Source organism: Dama dama, chromosome 18 (genome assembly GCF_033118175.1).
Source record: "Dama dama isolate Ldn47 chromosome 18, ASM3311817v1, whole genome shotgun sequence".
Lineage (NCBI taxonomy): Eukaryota > Metazoa > Chordata > Mammalia > Artiodactyla > Cervidae > Dama > Dama dama.
In genome coordinates this window covers 87,859,567-87,881,294 of record NC_083698.1, presented here as the reverse complement: position 1 = coordinate 87,881,294, position 21,728 = coordinate 87,859,567, and the positions used below count along the sequence as shown (strand labels likewise).

The window sequence follows — 21,728 nt, the reverse complement described above, 5'->3', positions numbered from 1 at the left end:
GGCCAGATTCCCTTCTCTGTCCTTTCCTCGGTCCCTCTGGGGTCTCTACTCTCAGACGGCAGAAGGCTACTCAGATCTGAAGAGATGGCTTCCAGGCTCAGGTGCCGAGTAGCCAGGGAGTAGGGCCAGGGGAGCAGAGATACTTTCAGAATCTGGGCCTTAGAGGCGGGTGCTTGCTGAAATGTCCCACAGCTGTTAACTCGTTCCACCTTTGCACCACCTCTCCTCCATTCCCTGCAGCGAGCAGAGGACACAGGGGGTGTCAGTCTTAAGTTAAGCTGTCACAGAAAGGAAACCCAAGAGGAAGTGCCTCCATTGTAGGAGCCGAGGCTGCCTGCTTCCCCATCACTCTAGGGAGACAGGCTATAATGGGAGCTGTAATGGAAGCAGAACTGGGACAGAAGTGGAATCCTCCCCAGAGGCCCCGTGGTGGCCTGCTCGCCCCTCCAAGACGTGGGCAGTCTTTTCCACCTGTCTTGGCCTGTGGAGCCACCTCTCCCTGGAGTCCTTCCAGCTCTAGTAGGGTCGATCACCTGTCCTAATCCTAGGGGATGAGACCAAGAGACACAAAGATCCCAGAAGTCCTCCGGCACCTGGTGCCTGGCCCCTGGGGGAAGTGTGATGCTCTCTCAGAGGAGAGGTGGGAGGAGCCAGAGGCTTCTGGGCCCCGGGGCCCCCCACTCCTTTTGGCAGGTGTCTGGGCCTTGGCTCTGAGAGGCGAGTTGTAAGCCAGATGGCTGCCCCATGGGGAAGGAAACATTTATTCCTGGAACAAATTTATGGCTCAGCACGGCTGTCCCATGAAATCCTCCTCAAGCTCCGAGAAGCCCTGACAAATTGGTGGCCAGCTGATTTATCCCCATTATCGGGGCTGAGCCGTAAGTCAGTGGCGACAGGCTGTGGGGGTAGGGGCAGGGGGCTGCCGAGCCCGGCTCCCATCACCAAACCGCTGGGTTCCTTAATCGTCCATTTGTTTCCAAAAGCTGCTTTCCAACCCACCCCCCTTGTCTCTTCAATGCAGTGTCTGCCCAGACTGATGGGCTGTAAATCTGCTGTCCTAACAGCTTTATGCATCTCCTGGGGCAGCTTCCAAAAATGGGCTTCCCTGCAGGGCAATGTGAAGGAAATTCAGACGTGGGCTGCAGGCCACCCGGCCCCTCCGAGAGCACTGGAGGGTCAGGGTGGGGGAAGGAAGGCCTCTGGTCTCGGGTGACCCCGGGCTCCAAGGTCATCGTCTAGGCAGCTTCCGGTATCAAGCCCACCAGAGCCGGGGTGGTGGACAGGGGCGCTCAGAGAGGGTCCGGGGCCTGCCTCAGCGTAGGGTCTGACACCAACACCAGCCGGAGTCACTCAGTTGACGGGGGACAGAAGCGCTTCTGTCTGCCATATGGAGGCAGCAGTGCTGGTGTTGGGGGAAGGGAGGGCGAGAGAGGGCAGCCGCTCCTTCCCCGCCGGCCCTGGCCCCGATCCACAGCCTACCTTCTCCTTCTTCTGCTTGGCGGCCTCCTCGGCAGACAGCAGGGATTTGTAGTAGGCGCTGCGCTCGGCGGTGAAGTGGACCTTGGAGAGCGCGTGCTCCACCAGCAAGACGGACAGGTTGGCGCCGTCGATGTGCAGCCAGCCGATGAAGTTGCCGGCCTTGTCCATGCTCTCCACCTCCACCTCTACCTAGGGAGCAGAAAGGGGGGTGTCAGCTAGCAGCGGGGGCCTGGGGTGGGCAGGGGAGGAGGGCGGCCCCGGGGCCACTGCCACCATGGTCAGCCCACGGGCAGGAACAGCTGCAACGTGAGTCAGTGCGCGAGCGGGTGAGAGCGTCTGAGAACCCTTCACCTCAGTGCTGTGAGCTGGGCTATGCTTTTCAGCTTCTTGCACCCCAGACTCACCATTGACAGATGTGTCACTGACAAAGCAACGTCAGAACTCCCCTTGCCTCAAATCCCCTCCCCTTCCTCTTGGCAGAGAGCTACTAGGGAAAACTTGACTCTCCTTAGTTTTAAGTGAGCTGTGTGTGTGTTTGTGTGTGTACACAGCTAAAGGTCAGGGGTGAGTCAGGCAACACCTACTCCTCCTCAGCACCCACTGAGCCCCAGCTCTGCTAGGAAGATAGGCAAGCCTTGGGTGGAAGTGGAGAGCAAGGCAATCCCCAAGGAGGGGAGAACCTATGTTCTTCCTGCAAGAGCTGAATGAAGTCATGCTTAATGAAGGCAATAAAAGTGGGATGAGAGCCAGGTGAGGAGAGGAGGGAAGGGGGCAGGTGGGCAGAAAGCACCCTGATGCGCAGGGGTAGTTAGGGGGTGATTCCAGCTGGAGGTTACCCCTTTGTAGGGGTGTGCTCACTGCCATCAGCCCAGACTTCGGGGCCGAGCACAGTGGCTGATCCCCAGAGCCGGCAGGATCCCTGCAGAGCCCAGGGACCCCCGACCCAGCATGGATGCCGCTCTGCCTCATGAAGGCAGTGGCCCAGGAGGAATTCCTTCTCGGCTTCTCTCCCAACCTCTTCCCCTGCTAAAGGGGCCTGTAAAAACCTTCACTGCTAAACGTAAAAACTTGTATTCATTTAAACGGCTTCAAGCTCGATTAAGCAATAAAATGAATGTCTAAATACCTGGGAGTTCTCTGAAGCCTGGGCCAGAGCCAGTGGCAGCTGCCGAGGACACGAATAGGAAGGACCTGGGGTCCCGCCTTCCTGGTCCTGCTCTTGGTTCCCCGCTCTGCCCTCCCTCTGCGCACCCAAGCGGCCTCTGTTTCCTCACAGGGAGTCGCGTCCCCAGCATCTCTCCCGGCAGAGTTAGGACTCCGCCAGGTGTTCTTCCTATTTGCGAACACCCTCTTCCTACACGAAGCCCTCTGTGACCCTTTCAGGCGGAATGCAGGTTCAACAATGCCTGAAGTGGGGGTGTACTGTAGAAGGGGATACAAAGAGTTTATTAGAGCTAGAAAAAGAAGGTATTATACTCATCTAATCCAACTTGATTTTGTTAGTGGGGAAACTGAGACACAGGGGCAGTGGGGCCAGAAAGGGGCAGAGCTGAGAGCAGAGGCCAGGCTGCCCTGCTTGCCTTCTTTCTCCACTGCCTCCTTGGCACCTCCCCTCCTCTCCCCACAGCCCTGTCTCAAGAACATCCTTCCTCCAGCCACACCCCTGACCTCCCCACCCGACCCCTCCCCACACTGTCCACTGGGTTAAGGCCGGCTCCACCATCATCCAGGACCCTGGACCTTGCCCCTCCCTGGTGGAGCCAGGGTGGGAATGCCAGGCTTTGTTGGGTGTTGTCCACCCCACACGGGCACCACGCTGCTGAGGGCTGGAGGAAGGGAGGACCCGCAACTGTAGATGGCAAAACTGGTTTCCCCTTTCTCTAATCCTGGCAATAATTCATTGGGAGGACTTGTGTGTGTGGCAGAGAACAGGTGGGCAAAATGGTACATGATAAAGCACAGGTGCCTCAAGAGCTGGCTGGCCAGTAAATTCACTGAAGTGAGTGACAAACTGCCTGAAGAGCGCTCTCCCACCCTGCAAATGCCCTGGGTGCTGCAGCACTGGGCATCCCGACAGTGGGAGGGCTAATGGTGGAGGAAGAGGCTGCAGGCTTGTTGGACTCAGACGAGAACAGGGATGGAAGGAGAACACATGGGAAGACCACCTCTTCTTCATTTGCTGCGCTTTATCAAGCATGCTAAGATCAAGCGGCAGCTGATCCCACACGACTTCTGGGAGGAGTAGAGGACTGCCTGCCTTGTGTTTGGGGGCTCATGAGACAATGGGTAGAGTGGGGGTGCCGATGCTGGCTCCTACCACCAATCCACAGGGCTTCTTTGCATTTGGGGGCTCCCGAAACACCTCCTCATGCCCAGCTGAAAACAAGTCAAACTGGTACAGTTCCCAGGCCCACGCCAGCGCCTCTTGTCCTCTTTCACTGTGTTCGTTGCCAGGTGTCCTTTTCCTAAAGCCAGGATGGCTGCCCTGATCAAGCACAAGACCTCCCTCCAGCCCCCAGGGCTTGTGGTGGGCGGCTGCAGCTGTGACAAGAAGCCCGTGGCTTCCTCTCACACCAGATTCCTGTGGTGGAGGTAAGGGCCTGAGACATGAGCTGCAGAGGCGACCAGACAGGTGCCATCCATCTCTCCTGTCAGGTGCCCAGGCTCAGACCCTACTCGCCAACGTCGAATTCACACCTCACCCTCCGAGGCCACAAACCAGATGCCGGCCTCTCAAGGTTCCTGCCAGGGGGAGACGCCGGCGAGTGACTAAGCAGCCACACCTGGGGCCAACACCGCTGGGGAGCAGCCAGGCTCTCTTGGCAGGTGAGCCCTGGCTTCACACGTACCCAGCCTCTCCCTGCCGGCAATCGATACGCTAACTTGGGCTTGACAAGCCCCTGGGCCCAGCCAGTTGCAGAGGAAAGAAATCTCTGGCCCTGGGCACCGTGCTGCTGCCCAATCCATCTTGGGCTGTAGAGGGAGAGATAAAGCTGTCGCCTGTGGGTCCCCGCTCCTCCTTTTATTATAGCTGCTGCCACCACAGTAATTTCTCATTCAAACAATGGGGCTTTAGGGAAGGTAGGCTGGTCTTAGAGGAGGGTTGGGGCTGGGCCAGTGTTCCTGCTGCACCTGGGTCTCTGGGCTTCTGGCCTTGCTGGACATGCCCCAGCCTAGATGCGCAGAGGGTTCAGGGTGAAGACTGAAGTCTTGACTCTACATGGGGACCAAGCAGAGAGTGTAGCGGGCGCTCCCAGGTTGGTCTACATGTTCATCCTTCATCATGTCTCTCTTTCACAGTCACTGCTGAGAATTTGTGACTTGACTATAAAATTACATGGGTCCATATCTGTGATGGTCTTCCCTGGTGGCTCAGGCAGTAAAGAATCTGCCTGCAATGCAGGAGACCCAGGTTCAATCCCTGGGTCGGGAAGATCCCCTGGAGAAGGAAATGGCGACCACTCCAGTTTTCTTGCCTGGAGAATTCCATGGACAGAGGGGCCTGGCGGGCTATAGTCCATGGGGTCACAAAGAGTTGGACATGACTGAGTGACTAACACTTTCAGCTCTTCATATCTGGAAAAGCTCCATTTCTCTGTTCAACTTTAAGACTTACTCTTAAGACTCATCAAATTTCTGGTATTTTTCTCCTAATTAAAAATATATATACATACTCTCTCTCTAGTTATCTGTGGTACTTATCGCTATAAAGTTACCATGAACAAGGAATTAGGGAATCCTGGACCACTGCCTCCTGGGGAAACACAGGGTTAGGGTCCTACAAGACTCCAGCCATATTTCTATCAAGTTATCAATACCTAACCTGCTTCGACGAGGGCTTCTGTTTAAAGACACCGTATTTAATACATACCGATGATTCATTAACATTGAACTCACAGCCAAGAGCGCTGTCACTCATGCCTGAATAAAGCTTATCTAACACACGGATTTTCTCCTTAAGGCACATCACAGCCGTCCCGCTCTCAGGAGCACTAGACAGCACTTCAGCACTAGGCTTGGAGGCCATTTTTAACTACAACATAAAGTGCAGAAACCCTGAAAACCTCAGTGCTAAGCAGACCATGAGTAGGACACTTGTTTGCAGGATGACAGCTGAAATAAGAAGGCAGAGCCACCTCGCGTGCAGCCTCAGCTGGAAATGTACTCCCCGGGAGACTCGCTACTCTATGCAAGTTCAAAAATGATCCAAAAAGTTGCAGGGGTACTGACGGAGGTAACAAATTTTAGCAAGTGAGTGAATTAGAAAATATGGGCTCACGTATAATTAGGACTGACCATACACAGATGTTGCTGTTGTTCAGTCACTAAGTCGTGTCCAACTCTTTGCAACACGCCAGGCTTTCCTGTCCATCACCTGGAGCTTGCTCAAACTCATTTCCATCGAGTCAGTGATGCCATCCAACCATCTCATCCTCTGTCGTCCCCTTCTCCTCCTGCCTTCAATCTTGCCCAGCATCAGGGTCTTTTCCAGTGAGTCATTTCTTCCCATCAGGTGGCCAAAGTACTGGAGCTTCAGCTTCAGCATCAGTCCTTCCAATGAATATTCAGGGTTGATTTCCTTTAGGACTGACCAGTTTGATCTCTGGTATACAGACTATAAGCAGAAATTTCCTGCAAGTTGCCTCCAACTGCAGATAGGAATTAGGGGAAGCTCTTTCTTGTCAAGTACACAAGAAACCTCTTTTGGTCTCTTTCTGGCTACCCTAAGTGTTAGTGAGACACTGCTCATGGAGTGCGGTGTAAAGTGAGAAGCGCTAGACAACATGGCTGCCTGTCTCTTCGGCATCTTGGGGTGTTTCAGGAAGAGACCTGGACTCTCTGCCCACTGGCTTGGGAGGTTCCTGCAACGGCACTGACATCAGGGAGGTCAGGCCTTGGGTGATCACCATGGGCTGCCACAGCACTTCATGTGGGCATTTGGTGTGTATATAGGCAGGTGATAATAGCAAGGGGCTCACGGGGTACACGTGGACACAAGCAATGTCAGCAAGGGACAGATGATGGCTTTCCTCATTCCCCATCCTCAACGCTCATACTGAAGCCAAATGCTGGGACCTAGGAGCACATGGAGCTAGGGGGAGGAGAGGCTATGAGCAGGGAGTGCCACGTGGAGGGGGTGGCTTGGTGATAACTCTGGTTAAGACAGAAGCAAGAGCCTAGATGTCTAAAGGGCAGACCCACACTGGACATCCTGGATGCTCTGCTCACCTGCTGGCGTCTCTCGTCCTCTGCTCCCAATGCTGGCAGAGTGGGTGGGGATTTTGCAGTTCTGAACTAGGCCCTGGGAGCTGAGCTCTTCCAGATCCAACACCATCTTCCTGTGATGGCTTCCCTAATCTTGGCCTGCAGTGAACTGAACACTTGGCCCGGATATCTCCCTCTGACACTCAGGGACCAGAGTTAAGACCATGGACTCCGGAACAGAGACATTTACTCACCACCTGTTTGACTTCTGGTGAATCAATTATCTTGGAATTGTGATAGTACCTAACTCAAAAGATGTGTTTTGATGACTAAATGAGCCAATGTAAGTATGTTAAACACTTAAAAGGGTGCTTGACACACAAATGCTTCTTCAATTACTTACTTCCTGGGAAGGAGCAGTTATTTCAATTTCAAAATGTCCCTATTCACCAGCTAAAATGGTGCTAGTGGTAAAGAACCTGCCTGCCAATGCAGGACACATGAGACTTTTGTTTGATCCCTGGGTTGGGAACATTCCCAGGAGGAGGGCATGGCAACTCACTCCAGTATTCTCGCCTGGAGAATCAATCCCACGGACAGAGAAGCCTGACAAGGGCTAAAGTCCATGGGGTCACGAGTCGGACACTGAAGCAACTTAGCATGCACTCAGATTGTCAGCTCCAATGGGAGCAAAGCTTCTTCTCTAAATCTGCCCCAGAGCTGGGTGTACTGACTGGGCCAGGAGGTGGTGGAAAGAGCATGAATCCTGCAGTCACACAGACCTGGGCTCAAATCCTAATTCCGACCGTGAGTTTTTGGTGAAGTACAACAGCATCCACTTCCTTCGGCTCAGGGCCAGCTGACAGCAGTCAGGTCAGTTACAACCAGCAGCAGCCCTGCTTGGCTGAGCCCAGTTCCCTTGGTTCTTACTCAGAGAGGCAGGTGAGGGAAGAGGCGGTCAATCAGAGTGGGCGGGGCTGGGGCTGGGGTTGGGGTGGGGAGTCCTTCTCCACCAAAGGGCGAATCAGGGGGTGTGGCCCGGCCAGCCACGCCCAGAGGGAAAGCAGCTAGACCCACTGGTCCCAGGCTGTCTGTGGGCCAGGGTAGCCAGAGGGCCCTGCTGCCTCACGGTGGGACATGTCCTCCTGCTCCCGAGCACATTAACGTGCCACTAATGAAATTGTTCTGGTTTATTTACCAAATTAATACAAATGGCACAGGCTGTTAATTTGCACATCTCCTAATTACTGAGGAAGTGCTCCTGTCCCAGGCAGCACACACACCTCAGTTCCCACCCAGGCGGGCTGTGGTCTCACCCTTCCTGGCTGCGGCTGCAGGGAGTGGGGAAGGGGAGAAGGAGAGAGGAGAAAAGAGGAGGCGCGGGGCAGGCTTCCAACCCAGGGAGGGAAGGCGACAGTGGCAGCGTGCATGTTTCGTTGCTCATAGCCCTTTTCCTAATGGTTGGATTATCTTGGCCCCCACCACAAACATATTCTCAATCCCTAACCTACCACCCCAACTGGTCCCCTTCTTTCCTCGTCTGGATTCTGTCCAGCTTCTTAACACAGGAGCTGCTTCAATCAAGCGGGTGGAGGGGACTGAGTCATTCTCCCACTCCAGGCAGTGAGGCACCGTCTGCCCCGGGGAGCCATGTGGGGCCAGCCAGGTGAGGGGGTGGGTGCGCAGGAAGTGACAGGAGCGAAGGCAGGCGGGGCTGATGTTCTTACAGAGAGGACGACTCACTTGTCCAGGCCCTCCCCAGCCAATCAGCCTTCTGAAAGTAACGTCCGTGTCTGGGGAAGAACACCCGAGAGCTCAGCTAGAAGACCAGAGGAAATGCCAGCCGCCATGGGGCTTCATTTGCTGTCCGGCCTCTCCTGCTCCAGGAGCCAAGACGGATGTCCAGTGGCTCTGAGTCTTGGGGTGACACTGCGAAGACCAAGGGCCCCTCCCGTAGCCTTCTTCATGGTAGGGTGGGGGCGGAGTGTGCTGGGGGTGGCCTCCAGGAAAAGGCGAGCTTCAACAAGGCCGCCAGGGGCACTCAGGGCAAAAGAACTTGAAGACACGGAACCGGGGAGGACGCACAGCTGGGGTGGCGTGCTCTGGGTGCTGACTCAGGGCAGCCCAAGGAGGTACAGCACAGAGGGGACTTCTGGCAAAATGCAGGAGTGGTGAGAGTCTCCCCTCCCATATAACCCCTCTTTCCCTTTTTGTGTATTGGGAGGATGGAAGAGAGGTAGTCTCCCCCAAGAGCCTCTCATCCTCTCTCCTGCACAGGGCCCAAGGCAGCAGAGGAAATCACTGAGCCTCAGCCCCACAGGCTGGGAGGCCACGGAATACCTGGAACACAGCTGCCGGGGACGCTCCCTCCCCCCAGGGAGGTGGCTGCCTCAGGCAGGACAGGCGATCCCAGGTAGGCCGCAGCTCAGAGAACCCCTGCTCTGGAGCATCTGGGAAGGAAGACTTCCTACACCAGAAGGGTGAGAGGATGCTGGCTGCATGTTCCTCCTGAAGGCAGAGCAGGAGTGCTCAGCGCTACCTCTGGGGAGGTGACATCAGGGGCCCCAGTGATAGGCAGAAGCCGCCACCCTCCCCATTTGCTGGCTGGTCCCAGCCCTGCTTTCTGTAACCCCAAGGCCATCGGCAACAAGCCTGGAACTGGGAACAAAGGAGGAGAGAGGCTTGGATGGGGAGAAGGCTTAGAGGTGCAAAGCAAAATCCTTGGACTAAACAGCCTTCCAGGGACCAGCTCTGCCTCTTCTGGGCTGGGCACCCTCCTCCAGTTGCTCCACGTGTCAGTGAGCCCCGAACCAGGTTTTTAAGGCTTTCTCTGCTCAGAACTTCCTAAGGTATGAGCTGGGATTGGGGGTGGCGGCACTGGTGGTGCACCGGTATGACTGGGAGGCGCTGAGAGCGGATAGACAAGGGGTTACGTGGAGAGAAGGGCCGGCGGGGAGGCCCTGCAGGCAACCCGGGAGGAGCCTGTGGAGAGGGGAAGGTGGAGAGCGGGAGAGAGGAAGAAAGGCACTCCAGCTCTTCCCCACCCATGCATCCCAACCAGAGCTTTCCGCAGGGTAGGCGAGAAGAAACCCGGAGCAATCTGAGTGCCACGGAGCCTCCTCTCCTGCCTCGCACAGGCAGCCACGCTGCCGGCCGGGCTTGCCACCATCCCCCATACTGCTGTCATATGCTCCCGCTGCCAGAGCCGTGAACTTGAAGAGACACTTCACCTTAATATAGTAGCAGCTTAACACAGCCGACTCGTCCCCTCCACTCGTGGCCGCGCACGCACACCGATGTCTTTCAGAGATGATAAGCATTAACACGATGCAATTAATAATGTAACGCTCTGGGAGCCGCAGAGGCAGTGCCTATGAAATGCCCCCTGGGCCGAGGGTCCGTCCCAAACTTCCCTGTGCTCCTGGAGTAGCAGGGCTCCAGTCCCTACCAGGGTGTTACCACCCAGCCCCTCAACACCTGCAGACCAGATGACGCGTTCAAGCCCAGCCCACAGCGCCAACTGTTCTCTGGAAAATCTCGTTTCTGACATTTGTGTGCTGGTCTAAGCCAAGACCCTAGGAATGCCTGCAAATCAGGCCTGGGTTGGCACAGTGGCCAGGAAACTCCTGGAAATTGAGGGTTGGCCTGAGCACGGGGAGAGATGGCCCAGCTAGGAGCTCAGGGCTTCCTCCTCTCTCTCCGGGAATACCTCAGGGGTGAGGGATGGGATGCCAGAGGTGGGGGGCCAGGGGCAATTCCTGGTCATGCCTGAGGCGAAGAGGAGGAGCCAGGGCAATCAGCGTCCTGCGGTCTGCTGGGAAATGCAAACCTGCTGACTCCAGGCCTTTGCAAGCGGTAACACAGTTTACAAACTGACGCAATCTGTTCCTTTGGTGCAGACAATAAGAAAAGCAGACTGTTCATCTTCCCAGGAAAACCCGGGGCTGCGGACTGGAGGGCGATTTAACTGTCTCTTCCCTGAGGTTCACGCAGGGAGTGTGGCTGAATTGGTGGCCCTACCCCTGTGCGGGGCACCCCCAATGGCATCCTTTCCCACAGGCTTCCTGAGCTCAAGGCTGGCTTTGGAAGTCCTTCTGAAAGTGGGGTGCACCTGAACGGTCCAGCTTCTCCTCATGCTCCCGGTGATGTGGAGAAGAGCAGTGAGCACCGCTCTTCATCCAGAGTCTCCAGACAGCACCTGGGGCCCCCCTTGGTCTGGGCCACAAGGGGTTCTCCCAAGCCCAGACGGAGTCCCTGAGGCTGTACCTGTGCCCTGCAGGGACTGAACTAGGGGTGAGAAGTCGAATGGCCTCTTTCCTCAGGAGAAATTAGTGTATGACCTATGGTGGCTCAGCGGTAAAGAATCTGCCTGCGATGCAAGAGCTGCAGGGGGACACCGGTTTGATCCCGGGGTTGGGAAGATCCCCTGGAGGAGGACATGGCAACCCACTCCAGTATTCTTGCCTGGAGAATCCCATGGACAGAGGAGCCTGGAGGGTTGCAATCCGTGGGGTCGCAAAGAGTCAGACACGACTGAAGCGACTTAGCATGCATGCACTTGACCCATGGAGGAACCGTTTGAGGCTGTCAAATCTGACTCAAAGGTAACCAAATCAGGTCACATTTGAATGCCAGCTATGCCTTTGTAGGCCCTTACACCTTCCTGATGCCAAGGTCTGCTCGGGGGCAGGTGTACTCTGCTTTGCGGATCTCAACTCTCAGGCTTTACCTGAACCACCGTGGGTTTCTGTGCAGACCCACACTTTGCTTTTATAAAGCACCTATGGTGGCATTTTTACCCAAAAAAATAAAGTCTGTCACTGTTTTCATTGTTTCCCCATTTATTTGCCATGAAGTGATGGGACCAGATGCCATGATTTTAGTTTTTTAAATGTTGTATTTTAAGCCAGCTTTTTCACTCTCCTCTTTCACTTTTATCAAGAGGCTCTTCAGTTCCTCTTTGCTTTCTGCCATAAGGGTCATCTGTGTCATCTGTGTAGCTGAGGTTATTGATATTTCTCCCGGCAATCTTGATTCCAGCTTGTGCTTCATCTAGCCCGGCATTTCTCATGATGTACTCTGCTGATAAGTTAAATAAGCAGGGTGACAGTATACAGCCTTGACGTACTCCTTTCCCTATTTGGAACCAGTCTGTTGTTCCATGTCCAGTTCTAACTGTTGCTTCTTGACCTGCATACAGATTTCTCAGGAGGCAGGTCAGGTGGTCTGGTATTCCCATCTCTTTAAGAATTTTCCACAGTTTGTTGAGATCCATACAGTCAAAGGCTATGGCGTAGTCAATAAAGCAGAAGTAGATGTCTTTCTGGAACTCTTGCTTTTTCGATGATCCAGCAGATGTTGGCAATTTGATCTCTGGTTCTTCTGCCTTTTCTAAAGCCAGCTTGAACATCTGGAAGTTCATGGTTCACGTACTGCTGAAGCCTGGCTTGGAGAATTTTGAGCGTGTTAGATGAGTGCAATTGTGCGGTAGTTTGAACATTCTTTGGCATTGCCTTTCTTTGGGACTGGAATGAAAACTGATCTTTTCCATATTTTTGGGCTCCAAAATCACTGCAGATGGTCACTGCAGTCACTAAAAGATGCTTGCTCCTTGAAAGAAAAGCTATGATCAACCTAGACAGCATGTTAAAAAGCAGACACATTACTTTGCCAACAAAGGTCTGTCTAGTCAAAGCTATGGTTTAAAAAAAAAAAAAAAAGCTATGGTTTTTCCAATAGTCATGTATGGATGAGAGAGTTGGACTATAAAGAAAGCTGAGCACTGAAGAACTGATGCTTTTGTACTGTGGTGTTGGAAAAGACTCTTGAGAGTCCCTTGGACTGCAAGGAGACCCAACCAGTCAATCCTAAAGGAGATCAGTCCTGAATATTCATTGGAAGGATTGATGCTGAAGCTAAAACTCCAATACTTTGGCCACCTGATGTGAAGAACTGACTCAGTAGAAAAGACCCTGATGCTTGGAAAGATTGAAGGTGGGAGGAGAAGGGGACAACAGAGGACCTGATGGTTGGATGGCATCACTGACACAATGGGCATGAGTTTGTGTAGGCTCCGGGAGTTGGTGATGGACAGGGAAGCCTGACATGCTGCAGTCCATGGGGTCATAAAGGGTCAGACATGACTCAGAGACTGAACTGAATGGTGGTATTAGTAATTATTTCTTTTCCTTCCACCCTGGAGAAAAAGAATCTGGCTCTAGGGAATTTTCTGGAGGTCCGGTGGTTAGGACTCTGTGCCCTCACTGCCAAAGGCTGGGAGTCAATCTCTGATTGGGAAACTAAGATCCTGCAAGCCCTTAGTGTGGCCAAAACAAAAACAAAAACAAAAAAACCAAAGAGAACCTGGCTGTAGATCACAGTCTCTTGCTTTCTTGGGCACCTGTCTCTATCAGTCACCTTTTCCTCTAATCACCACCCGACTCCCTTTCTATCTGCATCTACCTCTTTGTCTACTAATCTCACTCTTCTTAGAAAACCTAGCTCTGACCTCCCACCTGTCCAGTCGACCTTTCTCTCTGAACCCAGGGACCTCTTTCCCTTCACCTCCATCCACTCCTCCATCTCACACAGCTGTCTCACTCCATCGACAGTCCAACGTGATTATCACTTCAAAGGTCACTCAAGATCTCTTAATTGCCATTTTATTAATTTCTTCTAAGGCATCTGACAAAGCTAAGCACTGCCGCCTTCTATTTCGAAGCTCTTTTTTAAGGCCTCTGTGACTCCCAACCTTCTCCACGCTTTCTTAGTGTCAGTTGTGAATTCTTTCCCATCAACACGCCCCGTGAATATGGACATTCCCTGGGGGGCCATCTGAAGCTACAGACAGTCCCTGTATTGCATGGCTCAGAGTTATATGACACCATTGCTCCTATTTCCAGCCCAGACTGCTCTTCAGGACTCACCTCCACCATATACATTTCAAATGTAACGAGCCCAATCCTGAATCCACTATCTTCACTATAAAACCTGCACTTCCACCTGCGTTTCTTATCTCACTCAGAGCGAGCAGCTTAGAAATCATCCTGGACTCCTTTTACATTCACAGTCAACCTCCAGGTCACAATGGTCCTGCTTCATAAACATCTCTTGAATTCTCCCCGTCTTCTTTATCCTTCCTGCCACTCCCTGAGTTCAGGTCCTGGCTTTGGGGTAACACTCCCTGCCCCCAGCCTCGCCACTTCCCAATGGCCCCTTGACGATGCTGCAGGGCGTTGCTTATCACAGGCAGTGCAGCTCCGTGGTTAGCCAGACCATCGGGGTTCACATCCTGCTCTACTCCTTACCAGCTGGGTGGTCTCAAGTGGGTCACTTAACCTCTCTGGGTCTAAGTTTTCTCCTATTTGTTAAATGGGCATCATAATGGCAGTTACCTCAAAGAGTTTTATTAAAGAATAAATGAATTGACCCAAATCAAACACTTAAGAGGAGTTTGGCATATAGGACATTCTCAATAGATGTTGTCACTTCGCAAAGAAACCCAACAAACAAATTGGATCACTTTTTCCTTTGCCAAAATCCTTTCCTTAATTCTCTGCTAAAGTTCAAATTCCTCAGCACTGTAGAGGATCAATTCCTTATAAAACTGGGTTGTTGCTGGTCTCACCTTCCAACCATTCTGGCCCTCATTATTTTGGCTCGAGTCATGCCAAACCACCTCCAGCTTCACACAGGTGCTTTGTCCCACGCCTCTGGGCAGGCCACTCCCCCTGGCTAGAAGACTTCTTCCTATTGCTAAATCAGTGAGCTCCAACTCAACTCATCCACCAAGCGTCTACACACTCGGACCACACCTTTATATACTTAATGCTTTTCCTCACAGGACTTTGTCCACACCAATATTAACTGTAGGGTTCATTGTGGGCATTTATTAATGGTTTGTTGTTGTCCAGTTTCTCAAACATGTCTCTTTGCGACCACAGGCTCCTCTGTCCATGGCACACAGTAGGCACACAACAGATGTCCTAGCTTCTCCACGTCACTGGCAGAAGGGAAGTTCCTGGGACTGAAAAGTTCCCCTGTCTTTGGAAGGCAGCTATGCTCACCACTATACCACCAACGCTCCCCTGTCTTTGGAGAAGTCCACTGGCACCCAACTGATGGGAAAAGGCCTGTTTCGAGAACCCCTCTAAGGACACACAGCGTTCGTTCCCACAGCGCATCCACTCACAGAGGAGCTCAAACCGGCTTTAGGCCGTGATGACTCAGAGGGACTGGACGTCATGAGCAGAAGGGGCTGCTTCGCACCTGCTCTGCCGGCACTGACTATAACGGGAGCGAGGCCGGGTGCCTCTCCCTATCTGGGCAGAAGCACAGGCAGACAGCAGCTGTGTGTGCCTCCCCAGCCTCCTACACACCCCCGACTCCTGGCCTCCATCCCCGAGCAAGGCAGGGGTGAGAAGCCAAGCAGATGGAAGACAGCTAGAGGAGGAACTACAAGGACAGGACAGGGTGAGGCCCCAGGCCACTGTCGGGGGCTAAATCCTCCAAGCCAGGGGCTGGGTGGGCTGGTGGGCCGTGGTAGGCTGAGGGAACGTCTGAGCACAGGGCTGAGAAACCCTCAAGGTCTCCAGCCCTTCTAGGAGAGCAGGGATACTCCCGAGGAAAGTCAATGGCGGTTGGAATGGAGGAACTTGGGGTGTGGATGGGAAGCCAACGCCTCATTCAGCCACGTCAGAGCCGTCAGAACTGGGCTGGGCTGGGACAGGAGTGTGTGCGCTGATGGAAGGGGACACGGGGCTTCTCCTCTTTCATCATCACCTGGTCTCTAGGCAACGGGGCCACAGACACCAATCACTTTTGCCAGAAGAAGGCACCACAGAGAAGGACCTGAACAGACAGAAATTCCACACTGGCAGCTAAGGACCAGGCAGTTTACTCATTCCATTGAACTCAATATGAGAAATGGCAAACAATCTCACAGAAACACAGAATGCCCATCCTTCCTGATGAATGTCAGATCCAGGGCATGAAAGGACAGCTGGAGGCACTGTCCCCAGAGGAAGATGCCCTGCCCCGCACCCCCCTTCCTTTCCTCCTCCTGTTTCCGTCACCATCCAGCTGGCTCAGAAGGTACCATCTCCTGTGGGCTTCTTTCAGGCAGTCCCCCAACCCTGGAGTCACCGTATCCTTCCTTAAATCCATCCTGCCTTCACCTGCCAGTCACGAAGCCTGGCCTGGCCTGCTGAGCCTGCCAGGCAGCACATCATGTGTGTGCTGTGTGCGACCACCCAGGTAGGGGCCAGCAGCCCTGCTGACCTGCACCCCTGGACGGGCCTCAGAGAAAGAGCCCTGTCCTCTCTCCCTACTAAGGAGCTGCTCTCTCAGGCCCAGTAGAGAAGAGATCTGGGCATTTTGGAGCACCTTGCCGACGTCTGATACACATTCACAAACTCTGTTCAAATTTCTTGTAACTTTATGGTCAGTAAATCTGGCCGTTACCTCTTGTAACACAGAAATAACACCCCATGCGATGCTGTAGACCCCAGCACCTGCAGTCTTTGGGTCCTGGCAGTGCCGGTGCGAGAGGGCTGTTCTGTTGTGTGCGCACCCCGCTGTCACGTGGGGAACTGAATTACTGCTTTGTAGGACTGGGAGGGCTTGTGATCTCTCTGGCCAGTCAGTAATGCAAAGAAAAGCCCATGAGTATAAGCCCCCCATTATAAGGTGTGGGTGCATACAGCTGCAGACTGGGATAAACGCAGCCCGCCAGAGCCCAGATCTGCCCGGTTAATGACCCTGCTCCCTGCCCTCTTCTGTGGGGTGAGGCTGAGCTTCCTCACTGCGAATGATGACTTAAAAATGGCATGGCTTACACCGTCAGAGTGGAGCTTTCATAGGCCCTAAGCCCTCCTGAACTCCCCGGGCAGGGATGGAGTTGGCATCTAGAGTCTGCTGGGTTATGGTCTGTAGCCGGGCCCCAGTTGCCTCTGCTCTAAGGCAGGCTGGGAGTGACCAGCACGGGCGGTTCAAGTACTCTGACCCCTCTGCTCCTCCACATTGGGACCACAGTCCTTCTCCACTGGCACAGCCTCGTGATGCTGTTCTGGGCCTTGTCATCAACTCCGGCAAGTTTCCTAAGCCACAAGATTGAGATCGGATGCAAGAGAGCATGAAATATGAGCGACAGGAAAGGACAATATGTAGGATGGGTCAGCAGCTTGTTGTTGACATGACTTTCTGTCCTCTTCATGGGAGCCAGGGTCCCATTAATCACAATTATTTCTCTCTCTCCCATTTCAACGAAACGTCCCCAGTACAACTCAGCTTAACGAGGTCCCAGGAGCTGGCAGGTAGCCTCCCAGAGCTACCATTTGCCCAGGCTGATGGTGCCCTGTTCCGGGGCAGGGAGAAGCCATCCTGCGTCCCCCTCAGTGGGGCCATGGCAGCCTCATTCACCCCGATCCACCTCCCAGTCTGGCCAGACTAAGCAGAATTCCACTGATAACTGCTCTCTGCTCTATGTGGGGAGCGCTCCTCCAAGACAGCTGTGTTCTGAAGTGGAGACAGGAGAAGAAAACCTTTACTCTCTCCAGCTAAGATTTCCCAGAAGTCACAATTAAGGTTTTAAAGAGAATGTCTGACTCGGAGAAGCACAGTGAGCCTGACCTTTGCCTAAGCCTAACTGCCTGCTGAAGGCTGCTCTGATGGAGGTCAGGCTTCTGCTACTGCTGCCAGCGTGGCTTCTCCCACTGTGGACGGACTTTCCGCCGCAGCGCCCTCGGAAAAAACCTTCACGGCTCCTGCCCTGCCACTCAGTGTAAATACCATTTAAGAATCTGATTTCTTTTAAAGCTATTTGTAGGTGCTCTCAATGGCCCGCTGCTCCTGAGCTGCCACCTGGAGCCAGTGGGTAGGGAAACGGAGAGGGGGAAGGTCAGGAGAAGCAGAAAGGAAGGGGAAGACCAGCTCTATCCTCTGTCTTAATCCTGTTCTCACAGGGATGCCTCAGGGAGGCTGGAGAGAAAAAGGAGGCTAGGAGGAGATTCTGAGCAGCTCGTGCCTTCTTAGTGAGTATATGAGCCAGAGCTCACACCCCATCTCCCAACCTCATGGCCTCTAACTTCCTGCCAAGGACCGGCGGCCCTGACCCAGCTGATCTGCCTGCTGCGTGAGCTGCCTGACCCCACCTGGCCTCCCGTAGCCCTGCCTGTCCCTGAGGCCACGACTCTGCATCACAGCCAGAAAAGCAGCAACCTCTGAGCAGCCAAGGGAGGCGCAGAGCGGCAGAGCCCACTCAGAGAGATGTCAGTTCATTTCCCAGGACAGGAATGCTAAGGCAACCTGCTTTGGGAAGTCTCTGCAGACAGTAAAGGGGTGACCTCACACCACTTCTGTGCTCCAGGAAGTCTGCCCTGATTGACTCCTCCTAACAAAGAACTCCATCTGAGCGCCTTCGGGCTTCCCTGGTGGCTCAGATGGTAGAGAATCCACCTACAATGCAGGAGAACCTGGGTTTGATCGCTGGGTTGGGAAGATCCCCTGAAGAAGGGCATGGCTACTCACTCCAGCATTCCTGCCTGAAGAATCCCATAGACAGAGGAGCCTGGTGGGCTTGAGCAACAGTCCATGGGGTCACAAAAAGTCGGACATGACTGAGCAACTAACACTTTCACTTTTGATCTGTCCTGAATCAACCGCTCGACTCATCAAGCCATGAGCTTTTGCACTATGGTCTCTGAATGAGGCTGTAGACCTGTTACCTTTCAACTGACCCCCAGTTCCCACAGCCTGTCCTGAGCAGCAGGATTCCAGACAGTGCTGGAAGGTGTTTGACGGAGGAGAATCTGTTGTTTCTGGTGGCACCTTCTACATGGCCATATCCTGGTTGCTGTGGGAGCTTCCCTCACAAAGACAGCTTCCAGGCCAGGCAGCAGAAAATACAGGTTTAAGCTCTAATGGGGTACAAGGTACCCTGCAAGGGGAGGTCACTGTGTTTCAGCCTTGCATCTCTGGACAGATCCAGTGGGGCTGGAGAAGGACTAGGGCTGCCCAGCTGAGCTGATTCAAGAGATGACAAAGTCCGGAAGTGATCAGGATTCTCCAAAATGTGAAAACAAACAAATGCTGAAGGAACCGAAATGGATAACAAACATTAAGGATGTGTAAAGAGACTTAGGAATTATTGTCATCAACTGATCAAGAAATAGTTATTTGGAATCTACTAAATAGGAAAGCACTGTATTAGATCCAAAAGCACTGCAGTAGATCCAAATGGAGGGGAAAAAAAATAACTTCTGTCTTCAAAGAACTTAAGTGGAGAAGACACAGTGAAGCCACATCACAGCAACTCAAGACAGAGTGCTACATGGCCATCCAGCCGTAGCACAAACAGGTACTGGAGGATTTCAGAAAAGCCAGCTCTGGAGGGCTGGAGAGTCAGGACATTCTCCTTGGAGGGGAGGGTCTGGGCATTAAAGGATGGGAGGTGAGGATCACAGGTGAGGACAGGGCAAACACCTGCTAGTGTGTGGACTGACTTGGGCCACACTTATGGAAATAACAGGTGACTGGTAGTGGAGGAGCCAGAAGGAGGGTAGAATTTCAGAATAGAAAGGGACGCTGAAGTCAGTGGAGGTGCAAGCAGATATTAAGAGGGGAGAGAGAAGGGATGATGGAGAGAGCAGAGGCCACGAAGAGGTACACGCCGCCTAGGAGAAGAGCTCACAAGGGTGACCTGGAGGGAGAGGCCAACCCTCCTGACACACAGGTCTAGGACAGCTAAGTCAGGAGTGGATGCTGTACTTTCTCAGGGAGGCAGAAAGGAAAGCAAAGCAAAGACAAGAACCTAAAGAGGATGCACAAAACCCCATCACAGTCGTGATGGCTGGGAGGCAAGAAGAAAAATGAGACGGAGCGTCTCTTCATGGACCATGCTGGCCGGAGTCAGAACGCACTGGGGAGACAGGATGCATGAGGAGGGGACGAAAGCACATGTCCCAGCCCGGACCAGGCTTGGTCTGTTAGCCTGAGTGTTCATTCCTTCCCTGCAAGAGAGACAGCAAAATGCTCTGTGCCTAGTCCTGCCTTTACCCATCTGCCTGGATCCCAGCATTCTCTCCTGTTATAGGAGACCTTACCCACTGGCAGAACTGACCCGTGGTTACGAGTGAAGCTCTGGAGCCCAGACTACCTGGGTTCAAATTCAGCTTCTGCCATTTAGTAACCCTGGGTGAGTTATTTTAAGCCTCTGTTTTAGTTTCTCCAAACTGTAACCTGGGAGTAACAAAATGGAATAACTCACTCATAAGGATAACGTGAGGTTCAAATGAAGCAGCACTCAGAATAACGTCCGATACACAGTAAACACTCAATAAATGTTGGCTCTTCCTATTGGGTCAAGAACTTGGAGTGAGAAGACAAACACTTTTTTTTCACTGCCCCGGGAGGCTTGTGGGATCTTAGTTCCCAAACCAGGCATGGAAATTGCACCCCTGCAGTGGAAGCATGGAGTCTTAACCACTGGACCGCCTGGGAAGCTCCCAAAAACACATTTTGATTGTATCCAGGTCACAGTGTGACCAAACTCTAGTTCTCTAACGGAAAAATTAGGGGCCTTTGGCCAATATACATTCTAGCTTGGGCCAAGCCCTGGCAGGCCTTGTGTGACCTCTAGAGCCACATGGGGGCTTTCCTTTGAGATAGGAGGGGGTCTGGACTGCAGGTGCTGAGCCCAGCCTGGTGCCCTGGCAGATGCCCCCTTCAGCTGAACCAGCAAAGCCTTCAGACCTGGTGGAAAATGTGGATTTGCTTCTCTAGGTTCATCTCCTACCACCTCCAATTCCTCTTCCACTTACTACTCGGACTCCTTGATTCAAGCAGACAATACTATGTGTTCCGTAAGCAAACAAGGCAGTGTTGAGGCTCTGTACCCAGGCACACGCTGTCTGTGGCACAATTTCCATTTCCTAATTTCTACTCTTTCCTTCCTCTTAGTAACAAGCATCCTTTAAGTACAGGCTTACAGACTGTCCCCTCTCTCACTGGTCACACCACTGAGAATCAGCTGAGACTTCTGAGAGGGATTTCTAAGAAAGTAATCTGCTCTTGCTGGGCTTTCCCCCTTTCTCTTGGTGTCCTGTCAGGAAGGAAGATACGAATGCGTGGAGCTCCACGGCCACCACAGATCTCGGGAAAAGAATCCATGTGTTAAGGAGGGTGGAGCAGGGCGATGAAGGGGCCTGGATCTCTGCTGACACTGGGAGTTGCTGTACCTGTTCAGGACTGCCTATATCTGGACTTTTTCTTTTTAACAAGAAAGAAGAAAACTTAGAAAGATGGTAAAGATAATCCTATATGTGAGACAGCAAAAGAGACACAGATGTATAGAACAGTCTTTTGGACTCTGTGGGAGAGGGCCAGGGTGGGAAGATTTGAGAGAATAGCATTGAAACATGTATATTATCATATGTGAAACGGATCGCCTGTCCAGGTTCAATGCATGAGACAGGCTGCTCAGGGCTGGTGCACTGGGATGACCCTGAGGGATGGGATGGGGAGGGAGGTGGGAGGGGGGTTCAGGATGGGGAAGACATGGACACCCATGGTGGATTCATGTCAATGTATCCACTACAATATTGTAAAGTAATTAGCCTCCAATTAAAATAAATAAATTTATAAAAAAAAAAGAAGTAAACTTTAATCTTGTTTAAGCAAATGTGGTCTATATCAGCAATTGACTGCAATTCCTAACTGATGCACTGGTCTCTTTCTCCGAAATCCACGTCCTTCTTCTACCCTCGGCTTGGCCGATGCCTACTTATCCTTAAAAAATCAGCCCAAGCAATACTCCTTTCCGGAATCCCCGGTTGTACTCTAAGAGAATCCTGTGAGTTGCAGAGCACGTATCACCCTGTACTCAGTTGTTGAGCCCTTGAGCCTGCCAACTCCTTGATGGCAAAAAACACAGCTTACTTGACTTTGTGGTCCCAATTCCTAGCCCAGCGCCTGACACAGTGGAAAGTCAGTAGATGTTTAGTAAATGAATTAAATGAAAAGAAAATCCAGATGCCAATCACTGGCAC

At 52.8% G+C, this 21,728-nt stretch overlaps 1 protein-coding gene across 1 annotated transcript in view; it reads right to left on the bottom strand.

The window, feature by feature from the left end:
- Positions 1-21,728, bottom strand: part of SND1 (staphylococcal nuclease and tudor domain containing 1) — a 414,480-nt gene that overhangs the window by 12,619 nt on the left and 380,133 nt on the right. The window contains exon 17 of the mRNA XM_061165737.1: positions 1,480-1,668. Coding sequence (XP_061021720.1) covers positions 1,480-1,668 — 189 coding nt within the window. The remainder of the gene's footprint in view (positions 1-1,479; positions 1,669-21,728) is intronic.